This window comes from Wickerhamomyces ciferrii, contig 00231 (assembly GCF_000313485.1).
Source record: "Wickerhamomyces ciferrii WGS project CAIF00000000 data, strain NRRL Y-1031 F-60-10, contig 00231, whole genome shotgun sequence".
Taxonomy (NCBI): Eukaryota; Fungi; Ascomycota; class Saccharomycetes; order Phaffomycetales; family Wickerhamomycetaceae; genus Hansenula; species Hansenula ciferrii.
In genome coordinates, this window is record NW_011887509.1 from 1 (window position 1) to 23,930 (window position 23,930).

At 31.3% G+C, this 23,930-nt stretch overlaps 10 protein-coding genes across 10 annotated transcripts; 4 read left to right on the forward strand and 6 right to left on the reverse strand.

Annotated features, from left to right (window-relative positions):
• Positions 1-131: 131 nt before the first annotated feature.
• Positions 132-1,784, forward strand: BN7_5735 (uncharacterized protein; the record flags this gene model as incomplete). Its single annotated transcript, XM_011273675.1, has 1 exon — positions 132-1,784. The coding sequence occupies one exon, from the start codon at positions 132-134 to the stop codon at positions 1,782-1,784; it is 1,653 nt and encodes a 550-aa protein (XP_011271977.1).
• Positions 1,785-2,014: 230 nt separating this feature from the next.
• Positions 2,015-2,869, reverse strand: PXR1 (telomerase inhibitor; the record flags this gene model as incomplete). Its single annotated transcript, XM_011273676.1, has 1 exon — positions 2,015-2,869. One exon carries the CDS (start codon positions 2,867-2,869, stop codon positions 2,015-2,017), a length of 855 nt encoding a protein of 284 aa, XP_011271978.1.
• A 382-nt stretch (positions 2,870-3,251) lies between these two features.
• Positions 3,252-6,515, reverse strand: PSE1 (importin PSE1; the record flags this gene model as incomplete). Its single annotated transcript, XM_011273677.1, has 1 exon — positions 3,252-6,515. One exon carries the CDS (start codon positions 6,513-6,515, stop codon positions 3,252-3,254), a length of 3,264 nt encoding a protein of 1,087 aa, XP_011271979.1.
• Positions 6,516-7,084: 569 nt separating this feature from the next.
• On the reverse strand, positions 7,085-8,836 carry BN7_5738 (CBS domain-containing protein; the record flags this gene model as incomplete). The annotated part of the gene is made up of 1 exon (XM_011273678.1): positions 7,085-8,836. The coding sequence occupies one exon, from the start codon at positions 8,834-8,836 to the stop codon at positions 7,085-7,087; it is 1,752 nt and encodes a 583-aa protein (XP_011271980.1).
• Positions 8,837-9,346: 510 nt separating this feature from the next.
• Positions 9,347-13,462, reverse strand: BN7_5739 (uncharacterized protein; the record flags this gene model as incomplete). Its single annotated transcript, XM_011273679.1, has 1 exon — positions 9,347-13,462. The coding sequence occupies one exon, from the start codon at positions 13,460-13,462 to the stop codon at positions 9,347-9,349; it is 4,116 nt and encodes a 1,371-aa protein (XP_011271981.1).
• A 1,467-nt stretch (positions 13,463-14,929) lies between these two features.
• On the reverse strand, positions 14,930-16,222 carry ZUO1 (zuotin; the record flags this gene model as incomplete). The annotated part of the gene is made up of 1 exon (XM_011273680.1): positions 14,930-16,222. The coding sequence occupies one exon, from the start codon at positions 16,220-16,222 to the stop codon at positions 14,930-14,932; it is 1,293 nt and encodes a 430-aa protein (XP_011271982.1).
• Positions 16,223-16,425: 203 nt separating this feature from the next.
• On the forward strand, positions 16,426-17,211 carry ELP6 (Elongator subunit ELP6; the record flags this gene model as incomplete). Its single annotated transcript, XM_011273681.1, has 1 exon — positions 16,426-17,211. The coding sequence occupies one exon, from the start codon at positions 16,426-16,428 to the stop codon at positions 17,209-17,211; it is 786 nt and encodes a 261-aa protein (XP_011271983.1).
• A 55-nt stretch (positions 17,212-17,266) lies between these two features.
• TGL3 (bifunctional triglyceride lipase/lysophosphatidylethanolamine acyltransferase) lies at positions 17,267-19,022 on the reverse strand (the record flags this gene model as incomplete). Its single annotated transcript, XM_011273682.1, has 2 exons — positions 17,267-18,778; positions 19,017-19,022. 2 exons carry the CDS (start codon positions 19,020-19,022, stop codon positions 17,267-17,269), a joined length of 1,518 nt encoding a protein of 505 aa, XP_011271984.1.
• Positions 19,023-19,293: 271 nt separating this feature from the next.
• BN7_5743 (ATP-binding protein) lies at positions 19,294-21,252 on the forward strand (the record flags this gene model as incomplete). The annotated part of the gene is made up of 1 exon (XM_011273683.1): positions 19,294-21,252. One exon carries the CDS (start codon positions 19,294-19,296, stop codon positions 21,250-21,252), a length of 1,959 nt encoding a protein of 652 aa, XP_011271985.1.
• A 227-nt stretch (positions 21,253-21,479) lies between these two features.
• Positions 21,480-22,609, forward strand: UPA2 (putative methyltransferase; the record flags this gene model as incomplete). The annotated part of the gene is made up of 2 exons (XM_011273684.1): positions 21,480-21,491; positions 21,554-22,609. 2 exons carry the CDS (start codon positions 21,480-21,482, stop codon positions 22,607-22,609), a joined length of 1,068 nt encoding a protein of 355 aa, XP_011271986.1.
• Between the last annotated feature and the right edge of the window lie 1,321 nt (positions 22,610-23,930).

The window sequence follows — 23,930 nt, forward strand, 5'->3', positions numbered from 1 at the left end:
TTTCAAAACAAATAATCATATTAAAAGTCGTATCCATTCGTTTGACATTACACTTTTCAATTTTCATAAGAAGCATTCATTCATTCATTCATTAAAACATAATATTGAAGCTTTTTTTACAATCTTATATTATGAATTTCAAATTACTACAACTTGTCTTTTTGACAAGTATTTTCATGAGTTTCTACTCAAAATTTGCACATGCCAACTCTGATGAAGGTACAGATGAAGATATTCCATCAATTGAAGTTGTCGGTAACAAATTTTTCTACAAAAACAACGGTACTCAATTCTATATGAAAGGTATTGCTTACCAACAAGACACTGCAAATTCATCAGATTCCTCATTCATTGATCCATTAGCTGATGCTGACGCTTGTAAAAGAGATTTACCATACTTGTTAGAATTATCCACAAATGTTTTAAGAGTTTACGCTGTTAACACTTCAGTTGATCATCATGAATGTTTAGATTTATTTGCTTCACATGGTATTTACATTATTGCTGATTTATCAGAACCATCAACTTCTATTAACAGAGATTCTCCATCATGGGATTTAGAATTATACAAACGTTACACTGATGTTGTTGATGCTTTAAACAACTACACCAATGTCTTAGGTTTCTTTGCTGGTAATGAAGTTACAAACAATGCCACAAACTCTGATTCTGCTGCATTCGTTAAAGCTGCTGTTAGAGATGTTAAAGCTTACATTAAAGACCAAGGTTACAGAGATATCCCAGTTGGTTACTCCACTAATGATGATTCTGATACCAGAGTTGCCATTGCTGATTACTTTGCTTGTGGTGACGATGATGTTAAAGCTGATTTCTACGGTATTAACATGTATGAATGGTGTGGTAATTCAACTTTTGAAAAATCTGGTTATGAAGCAAGAACTGAAGAATTCAAAAACTTATCAATCCCATTATTCTTTTCAGAATACGGTTGTAATGAAGTTAAACCAAGAGAATTCACTGATGTTGGTACCATTTACTCTGATAAAATGACTGATGTCTGGTCTGGTGGTATTGTTTACATGTATTTCCAAGAAGACAATGATTATGGTTTAGTTAAAGTTTCTGGTGATTCTGTTAAAACTTTAGATGATTTCAACTACTTGAGTAAAGAATTAGCCAACATTTCACCAACCTCAGCTAAATCTTCAGATGTCTCAGCAACTACTATTTCATGTCCATCTCAAGCTGCTTCATGGAAAGCTTCAACTGACTTACCACCAACCCCAGAAGAATCTGTTTGTGAATGTTTATCTGATTCATTATCTTGTGTTGTCTCCGATGATGTTGCCAAGAAAGAATATGGTGATTTATATGGTTCAGTTTGTGGTGAAATTGATTGTTCAGGTATTCAAGCCAATGCTTCAAAAGGTGAATACGGTACATACTCATACTGTGATGATAAAACCAAATTATCATTCTTATTGAATGAATATTACCAACAAAATGGTAAAAAAGAATCTGCTTGTTCATTCGATGGTTCAGCTTCATTGAACTCTGGTGCTTCAACTGCTTCATCTTGTTCAAGTGTCTTAAGTGCTGCTTCAAACTCACAATCAGTCTCTGGCTCATCTGGTTCTGGTTCATCTGGTTCATCTGGTTCTGGTTCAAGCTCAAGTGGAGGTTCATCATCATCATCAAGTTCAAGCTCAAGTGGTTCATCCAGTGGTCACATTGTTAGACCATCTGTTGATTCTGCTCAATTGTTCTTTATGACTACTGCTTTAACTTTCTTCTTTGGTGGTTTAGGTTTTGTTATGTTATAGATGTTTGATACATCCCATAACTAATTGAGAGACTTTATATATATTACTCATTATTTTTATTAATTCTTTTTTTACCTTAGTTTATAAATATAATTTTTGTTAGTTTTTTCTGTTTAGTTAATAATCTTAGCTAAAATATTTTTCGTATAGTTGCCTACATGTATATGGTAATTACAAAATGCTAAACTATATATTTAAAAATTCTATGCTAATAATATTTCTTAACCTTGTTAATTCGTTATCATAAAGATCTCATTTAATGCCTTTGCATCTAATGTTGCAGCTCTTTTTTGCTTGATCCATCTTGACCTTATGTGACGAGAGTTCACTGGTGTACTTTCTCTTGATTCAGTAGGTGTTAGCATACTTTCACGAGTTACTTCAGATGATTTGTCTTCTTTGGACTTGTCTTTCTTATCCTTTTTATCTTTTTTCTCTTTCTTTTCCTTCTTTTCTTTCTTTTCCTTCTTCTCTTTCTTATCTTTAGACTTTTCCTTCTTTTCTTTCTTCTTGTCTTTCTTTTCTTTCTTTTCTTTCTTCTCTTTCTTTTCCTTCTTTTCTTTCTTTGCCTTCTTTTCTTTCTTTGCCTTCTTTGGTTTTTCTTCTTCACTGTCACTATCATCTTCACTATCATCTCTACTTCTCTTCTTATTATTGTCAATCAGTTTCTTAGCTTCTGAATCCCATGTACTTCTCAAAACATCACCTTTAACAAATGTAATACCCATTTTACCCAATATTTTCTCTTGTTTTTGTAAATCTAATTCTTTATTAATTTCTTCTTCTTTACCATTTAATCTACCTAAAATTCTTTGGAAAACATCTAAACCTGCACATTCACCACTATCAAATTCATCTTTTTTAGTCTTTTTGGCTAATTTGGCACCAAGACCAACATTGTCTTCTTTAAATGGGATCTTAACATGAGTAGTCATAGCATGAGATACCAAACCTAACCCAGAACCTGGTTTCCAACCTTGTTTTTCCATATATTGAACACCAAATCTATTGGTATCATTAGCCCATTTGGTGTTACGGGGATCCATCCCAAATCTTTGTTTCACTTTAGTACCTGCTAAACCCATATTTGAACACTTTATTCCATTAAAACTCCTTTGAACGGTATCCTTTATATCTAGTTGAAACTTCTAAATTCAAATGTTATACAACATAAATTTTCTTTATTATGTTAGATAAAAAAATTTCTGTATGCAAAAAAAATTATGAGATGAGTCTTGACTTCCGAATTCGGAAATAAAAATGTCGGTCCTACAACATTAGTCGAGCAATATGAAAACATTATAATGATCAAAAAAACAGGACAAATCTAATCTAAACACAATGGAAATTTATATATATATATAATAGTATTATAATAAAAAAGTGAGAAACCAAAAAATAATAATTTAAAAAAAAAGGAATTATGCAATTAACTAATGACTTTTTCACCTAATCTGAAAACAAAACTCATGAAAACCATTTTTGAATAACTGGTTGAGCTTCAGCAGGATACTTTTGTAATAAGCTAACAGCATCACTATGTGGGATTGAGCTCAACAATTTTTTAGTGGAAGCAGCAACTGTTTCAGCTGTTTTACCACCAATTGAAGCGTAAACTAAAGCTTGAACAACTGAATCAATAACATGTGGAACTTGAGATTGGACAGAACTATGACCAGATTCAATTAATTGGGCTAAGAATCTATATGCATATGGTGCAGCTTCTTTATCATGAAGTATTGGTAAAGTTTTAATCCAACTTTCGGCAGCAACATCAACAGTTGATGGAATGGTATGCAATATTTTAGAAATAGCAGCTGAAGCATTTTCAGTGGCATTAATGTTATCTTCGGATCTAGCATCTGCAATTTGTGTAGAATTGTATAATGGTTCTAAAGCAGCTAAGATGAAATCATGGTAAGCTGTACTTGCGTGTTGAGCAGTAACACCAACGGCATAAGCAGCAGCTTGACGGATTGAGCTGTGTTGACTTGACAAAGATTCACCAACTGGGCTCAAGAATAGTTCTTGGTAAACTTTTGAGTGTTCACCAGTATATTCAATCAAATCAGCAGCAACACATAAACCAAATAATTTGGCTGTGACATTAGTGTCATTAATATAAGCAGCAATGGTTGGTACTAAGGTTTGGAATGGTTGTAAGAATGCGGTCTTAGATGATTTGAAAACAACAGAAATAACTTTGTTGATTTCATCACTTAGTTCTTCATCAGTATAGTCTCTATCCTCTTCATCCAATTCTTCATTATATTCATCATCTTGGCCTTCTTGTTCTTTGATACGGTCATACATTTCTTTCAACCCTTCATTGACATTCTTTGCGAAGTTTTCTAATTGGGTTGTAGATAGAGCATCATCACCAATTAATTGAACACAATCAGCAAACGCTGTGTAATAAATAAATAATAAATCTTGAACTGGTTCAGTACCAATAGCTTTGATTAATTTATCACTTATTAATTGCCATAGTTCTAAAGTTTGTGTAGATTTTTCACCAGTTGCATATTTACTAGTCATTAATAAAGCAGGTAATGATGAAGCAGCTGCACTTCTAACTTGATCATGTAAATAGAAGTCAATAGCTGGTAATGAAATTTCAGCGACAATTTGCTTGGTGAATTGGAAAAAATCACCTTTCAAGATTTCAGCATAACCACTGATTAAATCAATAGCAGCAGCTTTGTCATCCAAAAGAGCAGTATGAACAGCAATATGTTTACCAGCCAATTGAATAACATCCCAATCATCATCTTGGTTAAATTCTTCAGCTTCCTCTTCTTCTAACAAACTGATATCTTGTTGAGCACTAGCAGCTTGAAGTAATGGTGGTAAAACACTTGGTAAAAATGGTAAGAAATCTTTACCAATAATTCTTGCAATTCTACCCCAACCTTGTTCCAAATATGGTTTAACTGGATCATCATCTTGTAGTTCTGATTGTTGGATGGTACCAAATAATTGAATAACTTCATTTGAGTGTTGTTGGAATTTTTCTTTACCAACAGCTAAGGCAATTAAAGTTGAACATTCAATACACTTGGCTTTTAATAATCTATTTTCATCACCCATATCAGTTTTTAAAACATTTAATAGTAATGGCATCAAAGTGTCATAATATTTAATAAATGTTTGTTCGGCAGCATCAGCAACAATGGCAATAGTGGTCAAAACTTGTTCTTGAACGTAACGTTTTGGACTTTGTAATAATGTCAATAAATTACTCAATAATTCATCTAAGTATGGTTCTAAAGTTTCTTTTGAAGCATTTTCAGAGAAATTAACTAAAGCAGCAGCAGCATGAGCTTGAACCCTTGGAACTGATTGATTTGTTAATTTAGAAACTAAAGCTGGAATGATACGATCACCGGAACTTCTTTGGATAACATCGGCAAAATCTGTTGATACTTGACCTAATGAGTTACAACAAGCATATTGAACTCTTGGGTGTTGGTCATTAAGAGCTGGTATAATCATATCCAAAATTCTTGGAATTTCACCAATTAAAACATCTCTACAACCTTCAGCAGCTGAAGATAAAGCCATTAAAGCAGCTTGACGTTCTCTCCAATCAGCAGAAGCTAACATTGGTGGGATCAATTGGAATAATGGTGATGCTAATGATTCACCTCCTAATCTTAAAGCAACACGATCTAAAGCTTGACGACCTGAATCATATTCTGGTTCTTCTTCATCATCTTCAGTATTATCAGAATTATTCCATTCTGCTGCATCATCATCGTCAATACAAACTTCAGTCATCAAACTTAAAGTGATGACGACAATGGCTTGAGTATATTCTGGTTGACGTTTACACATGTTTGGACTTGATTCACTGAATGTGGTTAATAATTCTAAAGCAGCTAATCTTGCACTTGAATCCAAATCTTTATTTTTGGAAACAGCTGAGCAAAATTGAATGATAGTTTCAAACATGTTTTTGAACATTTTTGGAGCTAATTCAACTAGTTCAATTAATGATTCTAAAACAGCAGCTAATGCAGTATCTTTACCATTCTGTAATAATCTTGGTAAACTATTTAATAAGTTTGGTAACAATGATTCAACTGATGGCCATGATTTTTTTGGTAAGTTTTGGAAAAAGGCAACGAAAGCTGTACAAGCAGCAATACGAACATCATCATTTTCATCATCAAAACCTGAGTGATAGATTGGTAAAACGTCATTGATATAACTTCTATCAACCAAAGCTGGAGTAGTTGCGAAAATTCTGAAAGCTGATTCTCTGAAACTTGGGTCTGGATTTTTAGCAGCTTCTATTAAAGTTGGAAATAGTTGAGTCCATTCACCTGGGATATCATCTTTAGCTAATTCTGCAATAACATCAGCTAATTTATGTCTAACAAAATTTTGTTGTTGAGAAATAAAACCTTTTAAAAATAATGCACGAATTTGTTCTAAGGCATGTGAGTTGACGGTTGAAATTGTTCTTTCTGTAACACTTTTCAAGTTTTGAGGAGATCTAATAGCTAAACGTCTGAATAAAACAGATGAAAATGCTTTAGCTTCATCTGAACCACCTGCAGTAGCTTGTTCAGCTAAAAACACCAAAAGAACGTCAACACGATCTTTAACGGTCCAAGATGTGTATAAGGTATTTTCAGCTTGAGAACGGACATTGTTATCAGCAGATGATAAACCACTCAAGAGTTCAATCAATGCAGCGTTGATATCAGTTGGTAATGATGACATCTTCAAACGCGAACTCTTTTCTTTGTGATATTTTCTATTTCTTGATTGGTCTGAAATTTATTGAAATGAGCTTTTATTCTTCAAATTATGTTAGTCAATGATCAATTTTGATAAGAATGATGTGCAAAGTGCCTATATATCACCAAATAAATAATATGAAACAAGCATCAATCAGATCATATACTTTTAGCGTCACCATCATTCCCACGGATTTAATATACGTACCTCTATGCTTTCAATACGATCCAGTAACCTAAGTTGCGACTCCTCAAACACTTATGATGAGGTTCAAGAGATCAAAGAAATGAAATTAAACGTTCAAGTGAAATTGAAAAGTTGAATTTTGTTTTGCTCTTTAAAATGTTGATATTTTTTCCACGTTAATCAAACCTTTAAATTTTTGCCAGGAATTCAAAAAAATTTCATAGGCAAAAAAAAAATCGCGAATGGAGGAAATTCTTCTTACGTAATCATCAGTATAAAATTGAGATTTAATTGATGATTTAAATTTTACACGATTTGGCCTTTTTCGCAGAATAAATGATAGTTTGTATGTTGTATGTATCTTTCTAGTTGTGTTTGGAGATCGTATATCCCATGAAAATTCCAGCAGAGAGGATTACCAGTGCGCTGGGGAACAAGGATGTTTCAAAAAACAGTAATTTGGTTTTAAGTTTCAGAAAATTCCAATAAGAGCATATAGACTTGAACCAATGTCTTGAAGAATCTTTAACCACTATTTCAACATAGCGTGAATCTTGTGAGTCAGAGTTGTCAATCGAATCATTCAATTGAATCCCATCTTGAATGATTTGCAATTCATCTTTATCACGATTGTTATAATATAGTTCTTGATATTCAACTTCAACACCGATTTTTTCCTTAATTTCAATCTTCAACAGCTCTAACAACCCAGTCTTATCTTTGGCCAATGCGCCGTCATATAATGTGATACTGACCCTATGACTTCTTGTGTGATTAGGACCTTTTATTTTGAAGTATATGGTTTTTTTATTAGCTAATGAAAGTGATTTTGCTATTAATGAATCTGATGAAACAGTTCTATTAACCCTAGTTGGTACACTTATAGTGGAGCTTAAGTCTTCAGATTCTCTTCTTCTATTAAATGAAGTTCTTCTTGATGTTGACATCATTAATTGATTTATTGAAGCTTGACGGCTTTGTCTTGGTGTTTGAGATCTCGAATGAGTTGGACTTGACGTTTTACCACTAACACTTGATTCCAAGTTTTGTAAGTCATCAACTGATTTATCAACTGAACGCCAAAAGCTATCCCATAATGGAGTTTCATCATCTGTAAGTCTATTTGAGACTTCTTCTAATGTTTTAGGAGTGAATGAGCTTTTATCAACCCCATCTTTCTTGCCCAATTGTGATAAAGCAGCATATGTTAATTGTAATACGCTTACGATTCCGATGATTTCATCTGTAACAACATCTGTAACTGGTAAATTCAAAAAATGACCTTGAAACATCAATCTTAAAGCAGCGCTAATGGTAATATTACTTTTTGCGAATTCTGGACTTGTTGTTAACACCCTTGCCACTGTACAAGTATCAGGATCATAATTTTTAGCTAAAACTCTGAAGCAAATGTCTTTACTCGTGAAGATTCCAATCACTCTCTTTGGTGACGAAGTTCCATCATTAACTATTAAGGCTGTTGTGGAATTTGCAATCATCATCTCAGCAGCAACTCGAACAGAAGCATGCGAATCGATATAAACAGCCGGTTTTGATCCTTCAACAATAGAGTGTAATGTTGGCACCTCAATTAACTGCATTAATCTTTTGATATCATCTATGATAGATTGTGCTTGTAAACTTCTACTATCTTCATAATCTTCAGCAACTTCTTGTAACACTTGATTCAATTTTTTGGCATTATTTGATATCTTTTCAAGCCTTAACATTGCCTGATGGAAGCACCTTGTGATATCCAAAACTCCCTTGATGTTCTCTTCATTGTCCAACAAAGGTAAATGTCTGATGCCTCTTTTAACCATGATTTCTAACGCCTCTGTCATGGGAGTATTCATATGAAGAAACAACGGCGAAGTGGTCATGATATCCTTTACTAAAGCTGAATCAGGGTCTATTCCTTTACCAACTACCTTGTAAGCAAAATCTTTCGCAGTGAATAAACCCACTGTCCTGTTCCCTTCTTGCACCAACACACAATGAGCACTGTTTTCAAGCATCAACTTTGCCGCAGACAGTACGCCTTCCTCAGCTGAACAAAAACATGGCTGGTCTGGCTTCAACTGGTAGATTGTTCCCTTCTTCTTCACATCAGACATTGAGAACTGTGCTCTTCTCTGCTATTTTTGTGGTTGTTTTGGTGGTGATTCGATTCAGCTCTGGAATCTTGATGGCAATTGTGGTAATTTGTAAATATCCACAGATAAAACGCACCCCGAACACCGTCGATTGCAAGGAGACAAAGAGTGGCCAGAAAAGAGCAAATAAACACTGAATCTGGTAGATATAAATTGAATCTGTATTTGGTGATAAGAAGCAAGAGATTTTGTGATTCTGAAAAGATTAGATGGCTTTTTTGAAAGTGTTTCTGGTTGTGTACGTTTTGTTTGTTTTAGTGTCAAAATATTTTGAGGAGCCCAATCGCGTCTTTATGAGAATTTTGACATATAAGCAGAAACTGGTCGGAATACTAGTGGAAATGTTGAAACCTACAAGTGATTGTAATTAGTGATTATTTCATCTATTGAATATTAAATATTAAATACTTAGAGAACTGAACCAACACCTGAAACCTTTCTATAATTATACCCTGATAAATATCTACCCGTCTACTTCTTTAACCCTTCAAAATCTTCTTCTGTGATACTAGATCTTTCACACATTTCTGTGAAAATACCACCATATTTAAATAAATTCCATGGTGTATCAAATTCCATAACTTCACCTTTATCTAAAACCAATATTTTATCATAATTCAATATGGTCTTTAATCTATGAGCAATACACAAAATTGTACATTGTTTGAACTCATTAATAATTGTGGATTGAATTTTAGCATCAGTTTCATAATCAACACTAGATGTAGCTTCATCCAAGATCAAAATTCTTGTATTACGAACCAAAGCTCTAGCTAAGGCCAATAATTGACGTTCACCTAATGAGAAATTGGCACCATCATCTTCAACATTTTGATCCAAGTGGAATTTATGGAATGATTTTATATCGGTTTCACCTGCAATGAATTTCCCAGTACCTGAAGCACCTTCTTCAACAAGCCAACTTCTTTTCAATGCATCCCAAAGTTCAATATCAGGACTTTTACCAAAAGGATCTAAATTTTGTCTAATTGAGCCATGGAATAAAACAGGATCTTGTGGAATAATTGATAATTTGGATCTCAAATCATCTAATCCAATCTGGGAAATATCAACATCGTCAATCACAACGTTTCCTCCAATTAATTCATTAACCCTAAATAATGCATTCATCACTGTACTTTTACCAGCACCTGTTCTGCCACAAATCCCAATTTTCTCACCACCTTTAACATTAAATGAAACATTTTTCAATACTAGTGGTAACCCAGCTCTATAATTCAATGAAACATCGTTAAACTGAATTTCACCATTCTTTGGCCATGATTTCTCAGGTTTTTTATCTTCTACTTCAAAAGGACCTTCTTCTGGTAATTTTGTAGCATATTCATACAATCTTTCCACAGAATTCATATCATTCTCAACTTGGGTCATTGATCTTAATAATAATGACATAATAGAAGCAATTTGAATTATATATGAAACTAACAACCCAGATTGTGCACCATTCATATTGAAGACACCACAAGAACAAAGAATAGCAACAAATAAACTGATTAATGATCCCACTGCATCTAATCTAACACCCAACCATCTTTGATTTGCTAATGTGACAAAATAAGCAGAATCCATATCATCAATTAATTTTTCATATCTTTGTTTGAATCTTTCTTGACTTCCATAAGATTTGATTACTCTCATACCTGTTAGTGATTCATTAAAATGACTGAACACAAATGATCTCTTAATAGATTCTAATCTTTTAATATCCAAAGCTGATGATTGATAATAATGAGACAAATAGTAAAAAACACCAAATGCAAATGGTAAAATCAAAAAAAACCATGGTATATAAACACCACACAATATGACAACACCTCCAACTAAAGCAATAGATTGGATAAATAATCTCAATTGTTCAATCAAATCTGTATCAAGCACATCAACATCTTTGGTAAATCTATTCAAAATACGTCCAATTGGTGTAATATCCATAAACCACATTGGAGTTTTCAAAAGTTTTTTAGCACTTAAATTAAACAAATGTAACCCAGCATTATTATTCAACGCACCCATTGTAGTGAATAAAAGAGCATAAGATCCAATAGCAAGAAATACAAACATGATATAAATACCGATATAAGCATTTGTAGAGATATCAAATTTATGTGAAAGCCAAAATGTTAACCATACTGAATGAAATAATTGTAAAAATCCATTCATTGCTAAAATCAACATGAAAATTGGAATTATAGCGTACCCAAAAGGTCCACTACCTAATTTCATATAGTTTGCATAAATCTTCATAGAGATACTATCTGTGCCTCTTTGTTCATTTGTTGTTATTCTTCCCTTTTCTGTAGTAGATGACTCATTTTCTTGTCTTCTTGATTGGATTTTGGATATTTCAGTCTTTTGTCTCTCAAGAGCAGTTTGTTCTTCCTCTTCCATAATAGATTTTTCATCGTCTTCATTTTCTTCTTCATCACTTTCTTCTTTACTAAATTCCATCAATTTGGCAAATGTAGCATTTCTAGTTAACAATTGAGAATAAGTTCCAATATCTATAGATCCTGATCCATCAAGAACAATGATTCTATCTGAAGATCCAATTAACGAAAGTTGATGAGTAGCTAAAACCCTTGTTTTATCTTTCAAAATACCACATATACATTCATTCATAATATGCTTACCAACTCTTGCATCAACTGCACTCAAAACATCATCTAACAAAATAATGTCATTATCAGCATAAACGGCTCTTGCTAAGTTGATTCTTGCCTTTTGACCACCTGATAATGTAATACCACGTTCACCAACTTCTGTTTGATCACCATCTGGGAGTACTTGAAAATCAACATCTAGTGCACATGCTTTAACAATAGAATAATATTTTTCTCTGATGAATGGTGAGCCAAATAAAATATTTTCTCTGATGGTTTCATTTTGAATCCATGGATATGAGCAAAAAGTTAATGATCCATAAATTTTCGATTCACCAGATTCTTTTCTCATTGAACCTTCAATGGCACTTAATAAGGAAGATTTACCAGTACCAATGGATCCGGTGACAATGATCAATTCATTCTTTTTAATATTCAAATCTAGATCAAGCAAACCAGGAAAGCTTAAATCTTCTCCTTTATTATCTTCAGTGGTCTGTTTCTCTGGTTTAACTTTTTGTTCTTCAATTTCCTCAACATCCCATTTAAAAGTAGCATTTGAAATTTCAATAGCATTTTCAGAGTCATCATAACCAAGTCTTTGAACGGTTTCTTCGCTTTCTTCAGCTTGTAAGAAATCAGCAAATCTTTCCATTGCTAAAAGTGCATCAACTAAAAACCCAACAGCCATTGGTAAAATGTTCAATGGGAATCTTAAAGTATTCAACAATGTTACAGCTGAGAAAATATTATATGAAACAAAACCTGAACTTGTCTTGAACATTGTTAAGAAAACTAACATTGTACCTAAAATTGGAACCATTGAAACACAAGTGTTCAAAATAGCTTTTAATAATTGAATTTTCAAAATGAATCCTTTTTCTTTAGTTCTATATTGTTCAACTGCATTATAATAAGGTTTTTCCCAACAATAAAATTTAATCATTTTTAAAGAATTGATAATTTCATTAATTGAACGAACTCTACTATCAATGAATTTTGTTGATTGTCTTCTCCAAAGTTTTAATTTTGATGTAACATAAAACATAAAAGCCACCAAAACTAAAATAAGTCCAATTGCTATTAAACCTGGAGGTCCCAAGTTACAAACCAACACAATTAAAACAACTATCATAGTAATTGGGAAAGTCCAAATGAAATGAAACATACCCATAGCCATATCAATTCTTGAAAGGTCAGACATAACTAAACTGTTTACTTTACCATTGGGATATTTCAGCTTAGCTTTAGAACTTAATTTAAAAGCTTTTCTATAAATAATGTTTGTTAACAATGCTTTACATTGAGCACCTGTCAACATTGAAAGATGGAAAGTTGAACATATCATTAAACTTGAAAAAATCATCATCAATGAAATACCTATAGCAATACCTATAGCATGACCAACATGAGGTACGACTTTCCCATCACCTTTGTTTTGAATAATTTTGATAAGAGCTCTAACCAATAATGGTGTTAACACCATCGATATATCAGCAAGAAATTTACTGAATCCACCTATCCAAAATCTCCTGAAAAAAGTATCATTAATTGCTTTAATAACAACAATTTTTGTAAATTGTTCTTTATCTGGATTTTTTGACCTCCATTGTTCAATACGTTTTTCTAAATTTGCTTCGAATCTCTCAGTCATTGATCGTACTGTTAAATCACCTTCTAGCTTCCATAAATCTTCATCTTCTATCCTTCTCAAATAACCTTTCTTTATGATTGGTGAAACCCAGTGAAATGTAATCTTTGAAAAAATGTTTGCAGTTAAATATGGATATGTTGACTCTTCTTGAACAATTGGAGCAGGTTTAGATCCAATGATTGCTTTCACTATAGGTGAACCTTTTTTAGCAGAAATAGGTTTCACTGATTCGACATCTGAAGTGGTTGTTGATTCTATCTCTTCTTTTGGCTCCAGAGATTCAACGCTTTCTCTTTTCTTGAACAATCTCATTTTGGCAACCTATGAGTATCTTGAATTGTTCTCTAATTGATGAAACTTTATGTATGCAAAAGTACAAAATCTTTATTAAAGGTTCTGATGCGTTCTCTTTATAATAAGATCCAGTCTATGTTCTTTTGGTGATATATATGAGATTATAATACTTTCAATTCGGCATTTTACCTTGATATGGAGAAAAGTTCTTAAAAATGCTTTGAGATTTGAGAATAAAGATTTGTAATTTAAGGCAACAGTAATTTTTTCATCGTTTATCCTACAAAACTCGGCCGTGTTTCCATTTCAGGACTATACCCGAGAAGATTTCATAATTAATTTATTGCACGTACCACTTCAACTGTTATAGATAGGCAATCGTGATTCGTAAGTAAGTTTGAAGTTTGAACACAAGAAGCTATTCTGCAATAAGAAAACGCCAAACACCCTTGTTTACAGCTCGTCTATATGTTTTTCAGCATATAGTCAATTATATATATGTATCATATGGATCTAATTCATTGCGCGATCAAGAGACGTATTAATTTTGACGGGCTTAACGAAATTGACGTTGCGGCAGTAAATTATAAAGTCTTTTAAATCACCATAAAAATGCTTAAAATCACATAAATTAATAGTTGAAACAGCATTACAAACAATCAAGCTTAAATGTTTTACAAATAATGAATTTCTATAGTTATTTCACCATTGAATACGTAAAAAAAACAGAAAATCGCCCGCCAAAACAGATTGGCAAAAAAATATTCCGATACGGGGAGTCGAACCCCGGTTTGCCCGGTGAAAGCGGACCGTGCTAGCCGTTACACTACATCGGATTTTCTTGAAGTTATAAAATAGCTTGACTGCCTGACTTTACTAGTACATGTCACGTGACTCCACCTAAAATTTCACATAAATGAGTCAAAAGTTCTATTTTTTTTAATTTATAGATATTGTATTACTCCTGAAACATTACTTTATCAGCTTAACACATTTTTGAAGCGTAAAATCATGATTTAAATTTTATAAAATTTTCAAAATTTTTTTTTCCTTTAATTTTAAACCAGATTTAAAATTTTGAAGATTTATATTATTTCTGAAATTATGAAAATCAAATTTTTTTTGCTTTAAATTGCTTCTAATCCAGCTCGTAGTGAAAATTTATGGTCTGGAACACTATATAAATAGTCACTCTTACCAAATATTGTGATATATGCTGCTTGAAATTAATATATTCATATAGTTCAGTACTTGATTATATAATACATTATGTAATATATATAGTTAAGATATTTACTTGAAATTATACCAATTATTCAATATTCTTAACAATTTCAGAAGAGTTAGATTCATTTTCGTTTTTCATGAGATGGTATGAAATTTACAAGTATAAAGTATATTCGAAATATCTTTGTTTACAATTATGGGTACTAAATTAAAGAAGATCTTTAAATATATTTATTATTGATTTTATAAGTATCAACTTTAAACGAAATATTTCAAGATAGCAGCTGGAACTTTACCAGAAGCAGTTTGTTCTTTAGCAATAGTAGCTAAAGCTTCTTTGATAGCAGCAGCATCACCTGAAGCAACTTTACCTGAGACATCAGATAATTGTAAATCATCGAAACTTTCAATTAGGAAACCAACATCTGAATCAATAGCTTCAGCTTTATCAGCATCACCAAAGTAACCAGCATCTTTTGGAGCACCTCTAATAGCTCTCTTGTTCTTCTTTTTAGCTGATTTAGCGGCTTCTTTGGCCTTTTTAGAATCAGCTTTAAGAGCAGCAGCAGCTTTTTCTTCAGCTTCTTTTTTAGCAGCAGCTTCTTCGGCTTCTTTTTGAGCTTTAGCAGCAGCTTCTCTTGCACCTGCATCTCTTTCCCATTTCTTACGTTCTTTTTCAGCTTTTTCAGCTTCTTTGAATAATTTAATACGAGGATCTTCAGATCTTAATCTATCAGCTAAAGCGATAAATCTAGCATTATCTTCAGCTTTTCTCTTCTTTCTTGAAGCAACGTTTTTACGTTCGATATAACGTTTATGATCTCTGTTTGATGAATCATCTGGAACATCTTCATCCAAGAATTCGAATGATCTCCATGAATCAATTCTATAGAAAGCAGCATAGAAGGCTTCAACTTCAGCTTTTGGAGTGTTAGCATCACCTAATGATGGAACAACTTGTTTTTTAGCAAAACGTTTTTCACTTTCAACAACTGGAGTCCAAGCTTCAAAGAAATCATAATCAGTTTTTGGAGGTGGTGGTAAAACATTTGCCTTTTCATCAACAGAATCATATTGAGCACGTTTTGATGGATCTAAAATAGTTTCATAAGCTTTTTGAATAATTTTAAAGAAACCATCTTGATCTAAACCACCTTTAGCACCTTTTTTATCAGGATGATGTTTTAAAACTTGTTTACGATGAGCTCTTCTAATTTGATCTTCGGTAGCTTTATAACGTAAATGAGATAAACCTAAAACAGCATATAAATCAGCAGTTTTCCAATCTCTTGGATCATGAGCTAATAATTCAGCATCTTGTTCTTCATCACCTAAATCAGCGTTTTCATCAGTTTCATCAACTGTATTAACGTTTTTTTCAGCTTCAATTTTTTCAAATTCAGACCAAGTATGACCTCTTAAAGCACGACTAGCATGAGCTAAGAAATAACGACCAACTGGTTCAATTGGACGACGGACTGGAGCAGTGTATTTGGTGGCTGCTTTGAAGTTTTCAGCACCAAAGTTGGCTGGTAATGAAGGCAAAGACATTGTGAGATACTTTTGACTAGAATGACTTTAAATTAAAATAAATTGTGGTTAATTCAACTTCTTTTTTTTCTGTATAGGCTAAAATGAAAAAATTTTAACACTTTGCAAAACAAATTCGCGGGTGCTGAAACCACATACAAAATTTAATGAGATGAGCTTTGTTTTATACCTATGAACAGACTGGTTTTGAAAGACCATAAGCCATGTCACAACAACAAGATTTGAACCTATTCGTGGACAACTCCATCATCCCACAGAAAGTATACAGAGACGAACCATTGTTCGGTGTCATCACACATACACAGGGAACATCACCTAGTTGGCTAATAAATTTATTGATTGAAAATGCACTTTATGGAACTTGTGTTATAAATCATGAAAAAAATCAACATAGACAATTAAGATCAAATGTTGTTGTTATTTCATTCTTGAATGATTTTGATTTTTATGAGAAAGATTTGAAAAGAAATGGGATTGAAGTTAATGATAACCAACAGTTCCATTTCATTGATTTATTTACAGATTTATTTCAAAAAATTAATACACCTGAAAGTATTGTTAAAATTTTTGATCAATTATCTAAAACAATTCAAAATATACCAAACAAGAAAACTATACTGATTGAAGGTATCGAATTCCTGTTATCATCAACAGGTATAACTTCGATTCAATTATTAAATCAAATCAATAAATTAAATAAGATTGCAGATGCTTTATTTATTATAACAGGTGCAGATAAAGAATTAATTGATATACAACATGCAAACCCATCATTACCAGAGTTCAAGACATTAGATTTCATAATAAGATTATTACATCGTTCAAATATTGTCTTAGGATTAAGACCATTAGAAACTGGTAGAGCTAAAGATATCACAGGTACTTTAACAATTTCTAAAGGTACTATACCATTTGATTCATTAGTTGTATCAGAAAAGGAATATTTATTCTTTGTATCAAGAGAAACTACAAAATTATTCTTCAGATGAAATATTAGTATAAATTAAAAATAAATAATTTGTGTTAATGACTGGTTTTTTCTTTTTATTTATGTCTTCTTCTTCTTCTATTATATAAATCATCTAGTGTAAATTCAACAGCACATCTGGTCCATAATATGGGTAATACAGGCCACAGACTTCTTTCACCAACCAAGATCCAATATGGAATATTTTCAAGAGTTCTATGAACATCGAAAACTCTACCAAAATCTTTCATTAATGTACGAATTTCAGGTACAATAGTTATATCACTTGAATTTTTTGGAGTTTTTTCATCAACAGCCATTCTTTTAACAAAATTAAATAATATACCAACTCTATCCATTAATTCTACTCTATGTTGTAATTCAAGACCAATTAATCTCATAAATAATCTTTTTGGTTTCCAACCTGATTTATGTTTTATATCATTAACAATTAATGGAGCTAAATAAGGTCTTGCTAATGAAACTATAAAATTATTAACATTAAATAATTCTGTTACTCTTGTATATGGACTTTCTGGATTCCCTCTTTCATTTGCCTTTTGTGGTGTTAAAAATACATAATTATTATCTGTATAAATTCTTGGTACAATTTCATTATTCATATTTTTTTCATATAATTGGACATTATCTGATAGCACACCAGTTCCAATTGATGCATAAACCGCAGACCAAATCACAGTATTTGGTGCAGTAACATAATTTAAGACTGATGGAATGTTTTTATTTGTTGGATGAATTATAATATTTAAAATTTTTTCAGTCTTGATATAAGCTTCTTCAAATGTTAATTCTCCAATAATATCTTTAACATATTTCATAAATATTAATATATCTTGTGAATAACCTTTTGTTATAACATTTTCAATAACAGATCCATAACGTTCATCAACATCATGATTTAATCTATCAATATTTCCTAAATTTTCAGTTATAGTTAATAAAGTAGTTGCCAATTCATCATTTGTCAGAGAGCAAATTAATGATGCTACAACTGCTCCCACTGCACTTCCTGAGATGATTCTTGGTAATAAACCTTTAAAATATAATGTTTTCACAACACCTAAATGACAAAGTCCAAATAATGAACCACCTTGTAAAACAAGTGCAGTACTTCCAAATGATTGTCTTGCATCATGGAAAAAATCTAATTTCATTTGATTTGAAGACATTTCATGTTGTGTAATATCATTTTCATCTAAATAATGTAAACAATGTAAAACTTCAGTAATATAATCTTCAATTAATGTCTTTGTACCTGCATAAGCTCTATTAAACAATTCTGGATTTGAGATCCCACCAAAATTTCTCAAGAAACCACCTGTTCTGAACAGTTTTAATAATTGAGATATATCATTATTATCTCTGGCTTCTTGTAATGCTTTTAATCGTTCTGCAATTAATCTATAATCATATTTGGTACTAGTAAAATTATGTCTCCATAGATCTGAACCAGTCAGTCTATCAATATAATAAGCACCAACTTGCCATTCTTCATAAGTTTCAGCTTTAAGTAAGTTTTGTTTAGCAACATTAATTGGATTTTTCCTTCTCCATAATTGTACAACTTTCTATAATCAGCCTTTGTCAGTAAATTGAACTCCATTAACCTATTTAAGTAATACTCACCCTTATCCAGAACGTACTGATATCAAATATGAAATCCAAAAGCACCCAAAGACCTGGTGGGAAATGATTCTATTATCTTGTTAGTTATTGTTTCTCAATATCCTCAATTCTCAGCCAGCCTCACAAGGAACTCACCAAAATCAACGAGAGAAGGGAGAGAAGATAGCCCTTTGGAAACACCATCATCTGGAAACCTTATGCTCTCTTTAGAAACCACAAAATGGAAAGTATCTTGATTTTGATACCGATTCCTCTTTGTTTAGTTTTGTTTTCTTCTCTATTTTAAAAGTTCCCTATACTAATTAATTTTTGGCGTAACGGCCACGCAAATCCTGAGATGCAGATAAGTGTCAAGAAATGTGAAATCTCGATCAAGTTTTGAAATTTTAACTCGAAGGCTCAGTTTTTAAAGATTTTTACCACTTTGTCTAAGGTCAGAGACCAGATTATCAGTGTCATGGTGGTTCATAGTATTGCTAGAAGAGCATTGGTGAATCACAGGGTGTTTATTAGAAGTTTTTCCCATACAAAGCAAGTCAATTTAAATCCATTATTACCAATTGATAGCATCTTAGAAGAGTTAGATAATGATGAATTAAAGAAAAAAATTAAGGCTCAAAAAGATCAAAATTCAAAAGGCAAACCAAAAGTATTGATACCCGCTGGTTCTGAAGATATTAAATTGAAAAAAAATAATGATGTTGATCATTATATAGTTGGTCAAGAAGATAGCAAACAATTAGATGCTGAACAAAATGGTAAAAATAGTTCTAATGGTAATGGTAATAACAATGGTAATAATAATAAAAAAGATGATTATGAAAGTTATGAAGAACCAAAAGAAGAATCTGCCTTTGCAAAATTTAAAAATTTCTTGAAAAAATGTGGTGAAACTTCAGGTATAACATTTGCATCATTATTAGTCTTAGGTTTAGCTGGTGTTTCATATCATAAATTTTATAATGCACATGTCTTGTATAAGATGTCAAATGCATTTGAAAAAGGTGATGCAGCATTTGAATTAACAATGCATAAACGAACCACAAAGATCGAAGGTGATTGGGTTGAAAGACCTCAACAAAAATTGATTGATGATATCATATCAGGTAATTTAGTTGGTAGATATTTCCTTATAACTGGTGAAAAAGGTTGTGGTAAAAGTTCCATGATTTTAAATTCCATAAAGAAAATGGATAGTTTTAACGTTACATTTATTGATGCACATTCTGATCCTGAAATTTTTAGAATTAGATTAGGTAAAGCTTTAAAATTTGAATATCATGAAGATTATATAGGTTCATTATTTTCTATAAGAGGTCCAAGAGATACAACTGCCCTATTGGATATTGAACGTGCTTTTAATAAATTAGAAGAAGTTGCAGTGAGAAGAATTAAACAATATGGGAAACCAATGGTTATTGTTATAAATAATACTCATTTAATAAAAGATGATGAAGAAGGTGTTAAATTAGTTGAATTATTACAACAAAAAGCTGAATCATTAAGTGGTTCAGGTTTAGTTACTATGATTTTCAATTCTGATGATTATTGGCTTTATGAAAGATTGAAAAAATTAGGTACAAGATTAGAAGTTATAAATGTTCGTGATTTTAATAGAACTCAAGCTGTCCAGGCATTAGCCGTTTCCAGAAAGAGATATTTTAATGAAAATATTGATTTTGATATTGCAAATCAAGTTTATGAATTGATTGGAGGTAGACCACAACATTTATCTGAAGTGGCAAAACAATTAGATATGATTAAAGCATCACATAAAGTTATTGATCGTGAAAAAACTTGGTTTTTAAATCAATGTGGATTATTAGGAGAATCTATGGATGATGATGTTAATGAAAGTGGTAAATTTTCCACATCAGCAATGTTATTAATGAGAACTTTGGTAGAGATGTATAAAGAACAAATTGAAAAAGAAGGTTTATTAGATGATCATAAATTACCAGAATTACCACTTTGGAGAGCAAGACAAATCATGACAAGAAATGATTTTATTCAAATGTATGATAATTTAAATATTTTCACTATAGATTCATCAGATTCATTTGTTAGAGCAGATTCTGTACCAATGATGAGAGGGTTCTTGGAAATTGCATCACAACCAGGATTTGATAAATTATTAGAAGAAACTTTAGATAGAGTTGGTGATATAGAATCATTAGGTAGAACAAGAGAAATCGTGGCAAAAGATTTATTCCTTGGTTCACAATATAAAATCTCAAGAGATAAAGATTCTGAATTAACAATATCAATGAAACAATCAAATAATGGAAATGATGATGATGATAATGATGATCCAATTGAAATTCAACCAGTTACTCATAAAGGTGGTAAAACTTTTTGGAAAAATAGATTGGCATTATATAAGACTGTTCATGAAGAAGGAACGAAGAAGAACTGAGGTCATAAACACCTAGATGTATAGAAGTTGTATTAAATTGTATTATATTTGCATATATTTAAAAATGTTTTGTATATAGATTGATCTCGGCCGGTAAGTACCAGAGGCCCATCGCGGACATGACTTCTAACCATCAAATTTTTTATGTCTCATCTTAAACTAATATAAACTTTTAATACTTGAACATTATTAGACTAACATTACACCACCAGAACTAGCTAGTAACAATGGCACCAAAAGTATGTGAAATATTGAAACAGATAAACATGGAATTAATGTATTAACACTTTGTTAACCTTAGCAAAAAAGATCACAACAAGATGATTTAACATCTGTAAAGAAACCTAAAACAAGAAGCATTAATTATTCATTATGTATACCAACCAGTATTATAAATAGATCAAATGCTAAAAATTTACAACAAGTTACAAATATTTTATATCAAATTGCAAAAGTTGCATCAATATATAATGTTGGTGAAATTATTATAATGGATATTCAAACACCACCAGATGAAAAAGTTAATTTAAATGATGTTCAAGATCCAAATTCCAAGAAAAAAATAAAATTTGATGATGATAATACATCAACAGAAAAAGCTAAGAATGAAGTTAGTGAAGATGCAATGACAATTGCTACAATATTACAATATTTTGTTACACCACCATATTTAACAAAAACATTATTTAAAAAAAAATTTTTCTCAAATTTCCAATATGCAAAAAATTTCCCAAAATTAACAACATTACCATTTATGAATCCAGAAGTATCATCAAAATATAGAGAAGGTTTAACAGTAACAATGGGGAAAACCACCAAGTCGCAAAATAAATCTAAAAAATCTCAACCTTTAAAAAATACAAAATTTGTTAATATTGGATATGATAAATATTTAGAATTACAAGGACAACAAGTCCCTGTTAATGTTAGAGTAACGGTAAATACTGAAACCAAGAAAGTTGTATCACCAATTGAAGCATATGAAGAACAAGTTGGTGCCAAATCATCATATGGTTATCATGTTCGTATTGCTAAAAAATTTACTTCAATTTTCACAGAATCAAGTTATCCAGATGGTTATTCTCAAAGTATTTATATAAATAGTGGTGATTATTTTATTAAACCAAACAAGAAACCAGAATTAGCAGAGGTTAAGCTGAATGATTCTCAAGATTTAAATTTATTATTAATTATATCAAAATGGAATGATATTGAATTAGCATTTAAATATGATTCAAAGAATTTATCAGGTGTAGAGAATCCAAAAGAATTTTTTGATGGTCAAATAACGATACCTGAAGGTACAAGAATTGAAGATGGTTCATTAATTGCATTAACAAAATTATCAACATTATAAAATTGTATAACATAAATTTATTATCAATATAGTAACATCATTCTTTTTTAATTACCACTTTGGGAAGTCAAGGATAGTTGGTCAGAGACACATAAGATATAATTTTTGACTTTTTTCACCATGTAAAATAAAAACAAAAATAAACAATTTGATCAAAAGGAATAGAATAGTATGAGTAGATAGGATACTATAGGAATTACAATCTATATACACCCAAATGATTATTCAAATATGACACATCCATTACCATTACTCAAACCAAAAGATCCACGAACCAAATTAGAACCATTAGACCCACAAACACAAAAAAGAATAGGTTATTTAATTATATCAATTATATGGATAATATTCATTATATCAATAACTGGATTATTAAACATATGGAGAATACCAACAACTACTGATGAAATATTTGATTTCCCCTTGGATAATTATTATATTCATTCTGTTTTATTAGTCCCTGTTATGGCATGGATATGGTGTGTTATTTCATGGACAGGATTAAAATTATTTAAACATTCAAAAGGTGGTGCAATTGAGACATAATATCATTAAATACTATTTACTTTTAGTTTTTTGTTCCTGAATATCAAATTTAAATTGCTATGAAAAATACAGAAATTAAAATTTCACTGATTAACCGCTGAGTACGTGTCACGCGTCCCCTACCATTCTTGTTTTAGCTCAGGTATTAAACAACTATTCAAACAGGGCTATATTGTTTATTTATAGAGTTAATAAAAGTATACGTAATGCAGGGCAATGATATAATATAATGACATGATAATAATGTACTAGTTATTAATTTACTATTGCTTTAATGTATGATATTATTTCCAAGGATTGTGTCATGTAATTTCATCTTTATTGCCCAATTGCCCTATTGTATAGCAATCATTCCCAACCGTTATTGATTTACTAAAAGTATATAAAACCACTGAAATTCCTGTTATTAAAAAAATTAAAACTCACTTACAACTACATACAATCATATACAAATCAAATTATTATATTCAAAATGGCATTCACTTGTACAGATATCTTTAAAATCATTGCTGGTATGTATATCAATGTTTTATACTCATGTTTTATACCCACCGGTTCACTACTAACACTTTATAGCTGTTATTTTCCCTCCATTAGGTGTCTTTTTAGAAGTTGGTTGTGGTAGTTCATTATTAATTAATATCTTGTTGACAATTTTAGGTTTTATTCCTGGTATTATTCATGCTTTATATATTATATTGAAGTATTGAATTGGCACCCCAATTATAAGAGTATGATTTGACGCTATGAGTTTATAATCATGGGTTTATGCATA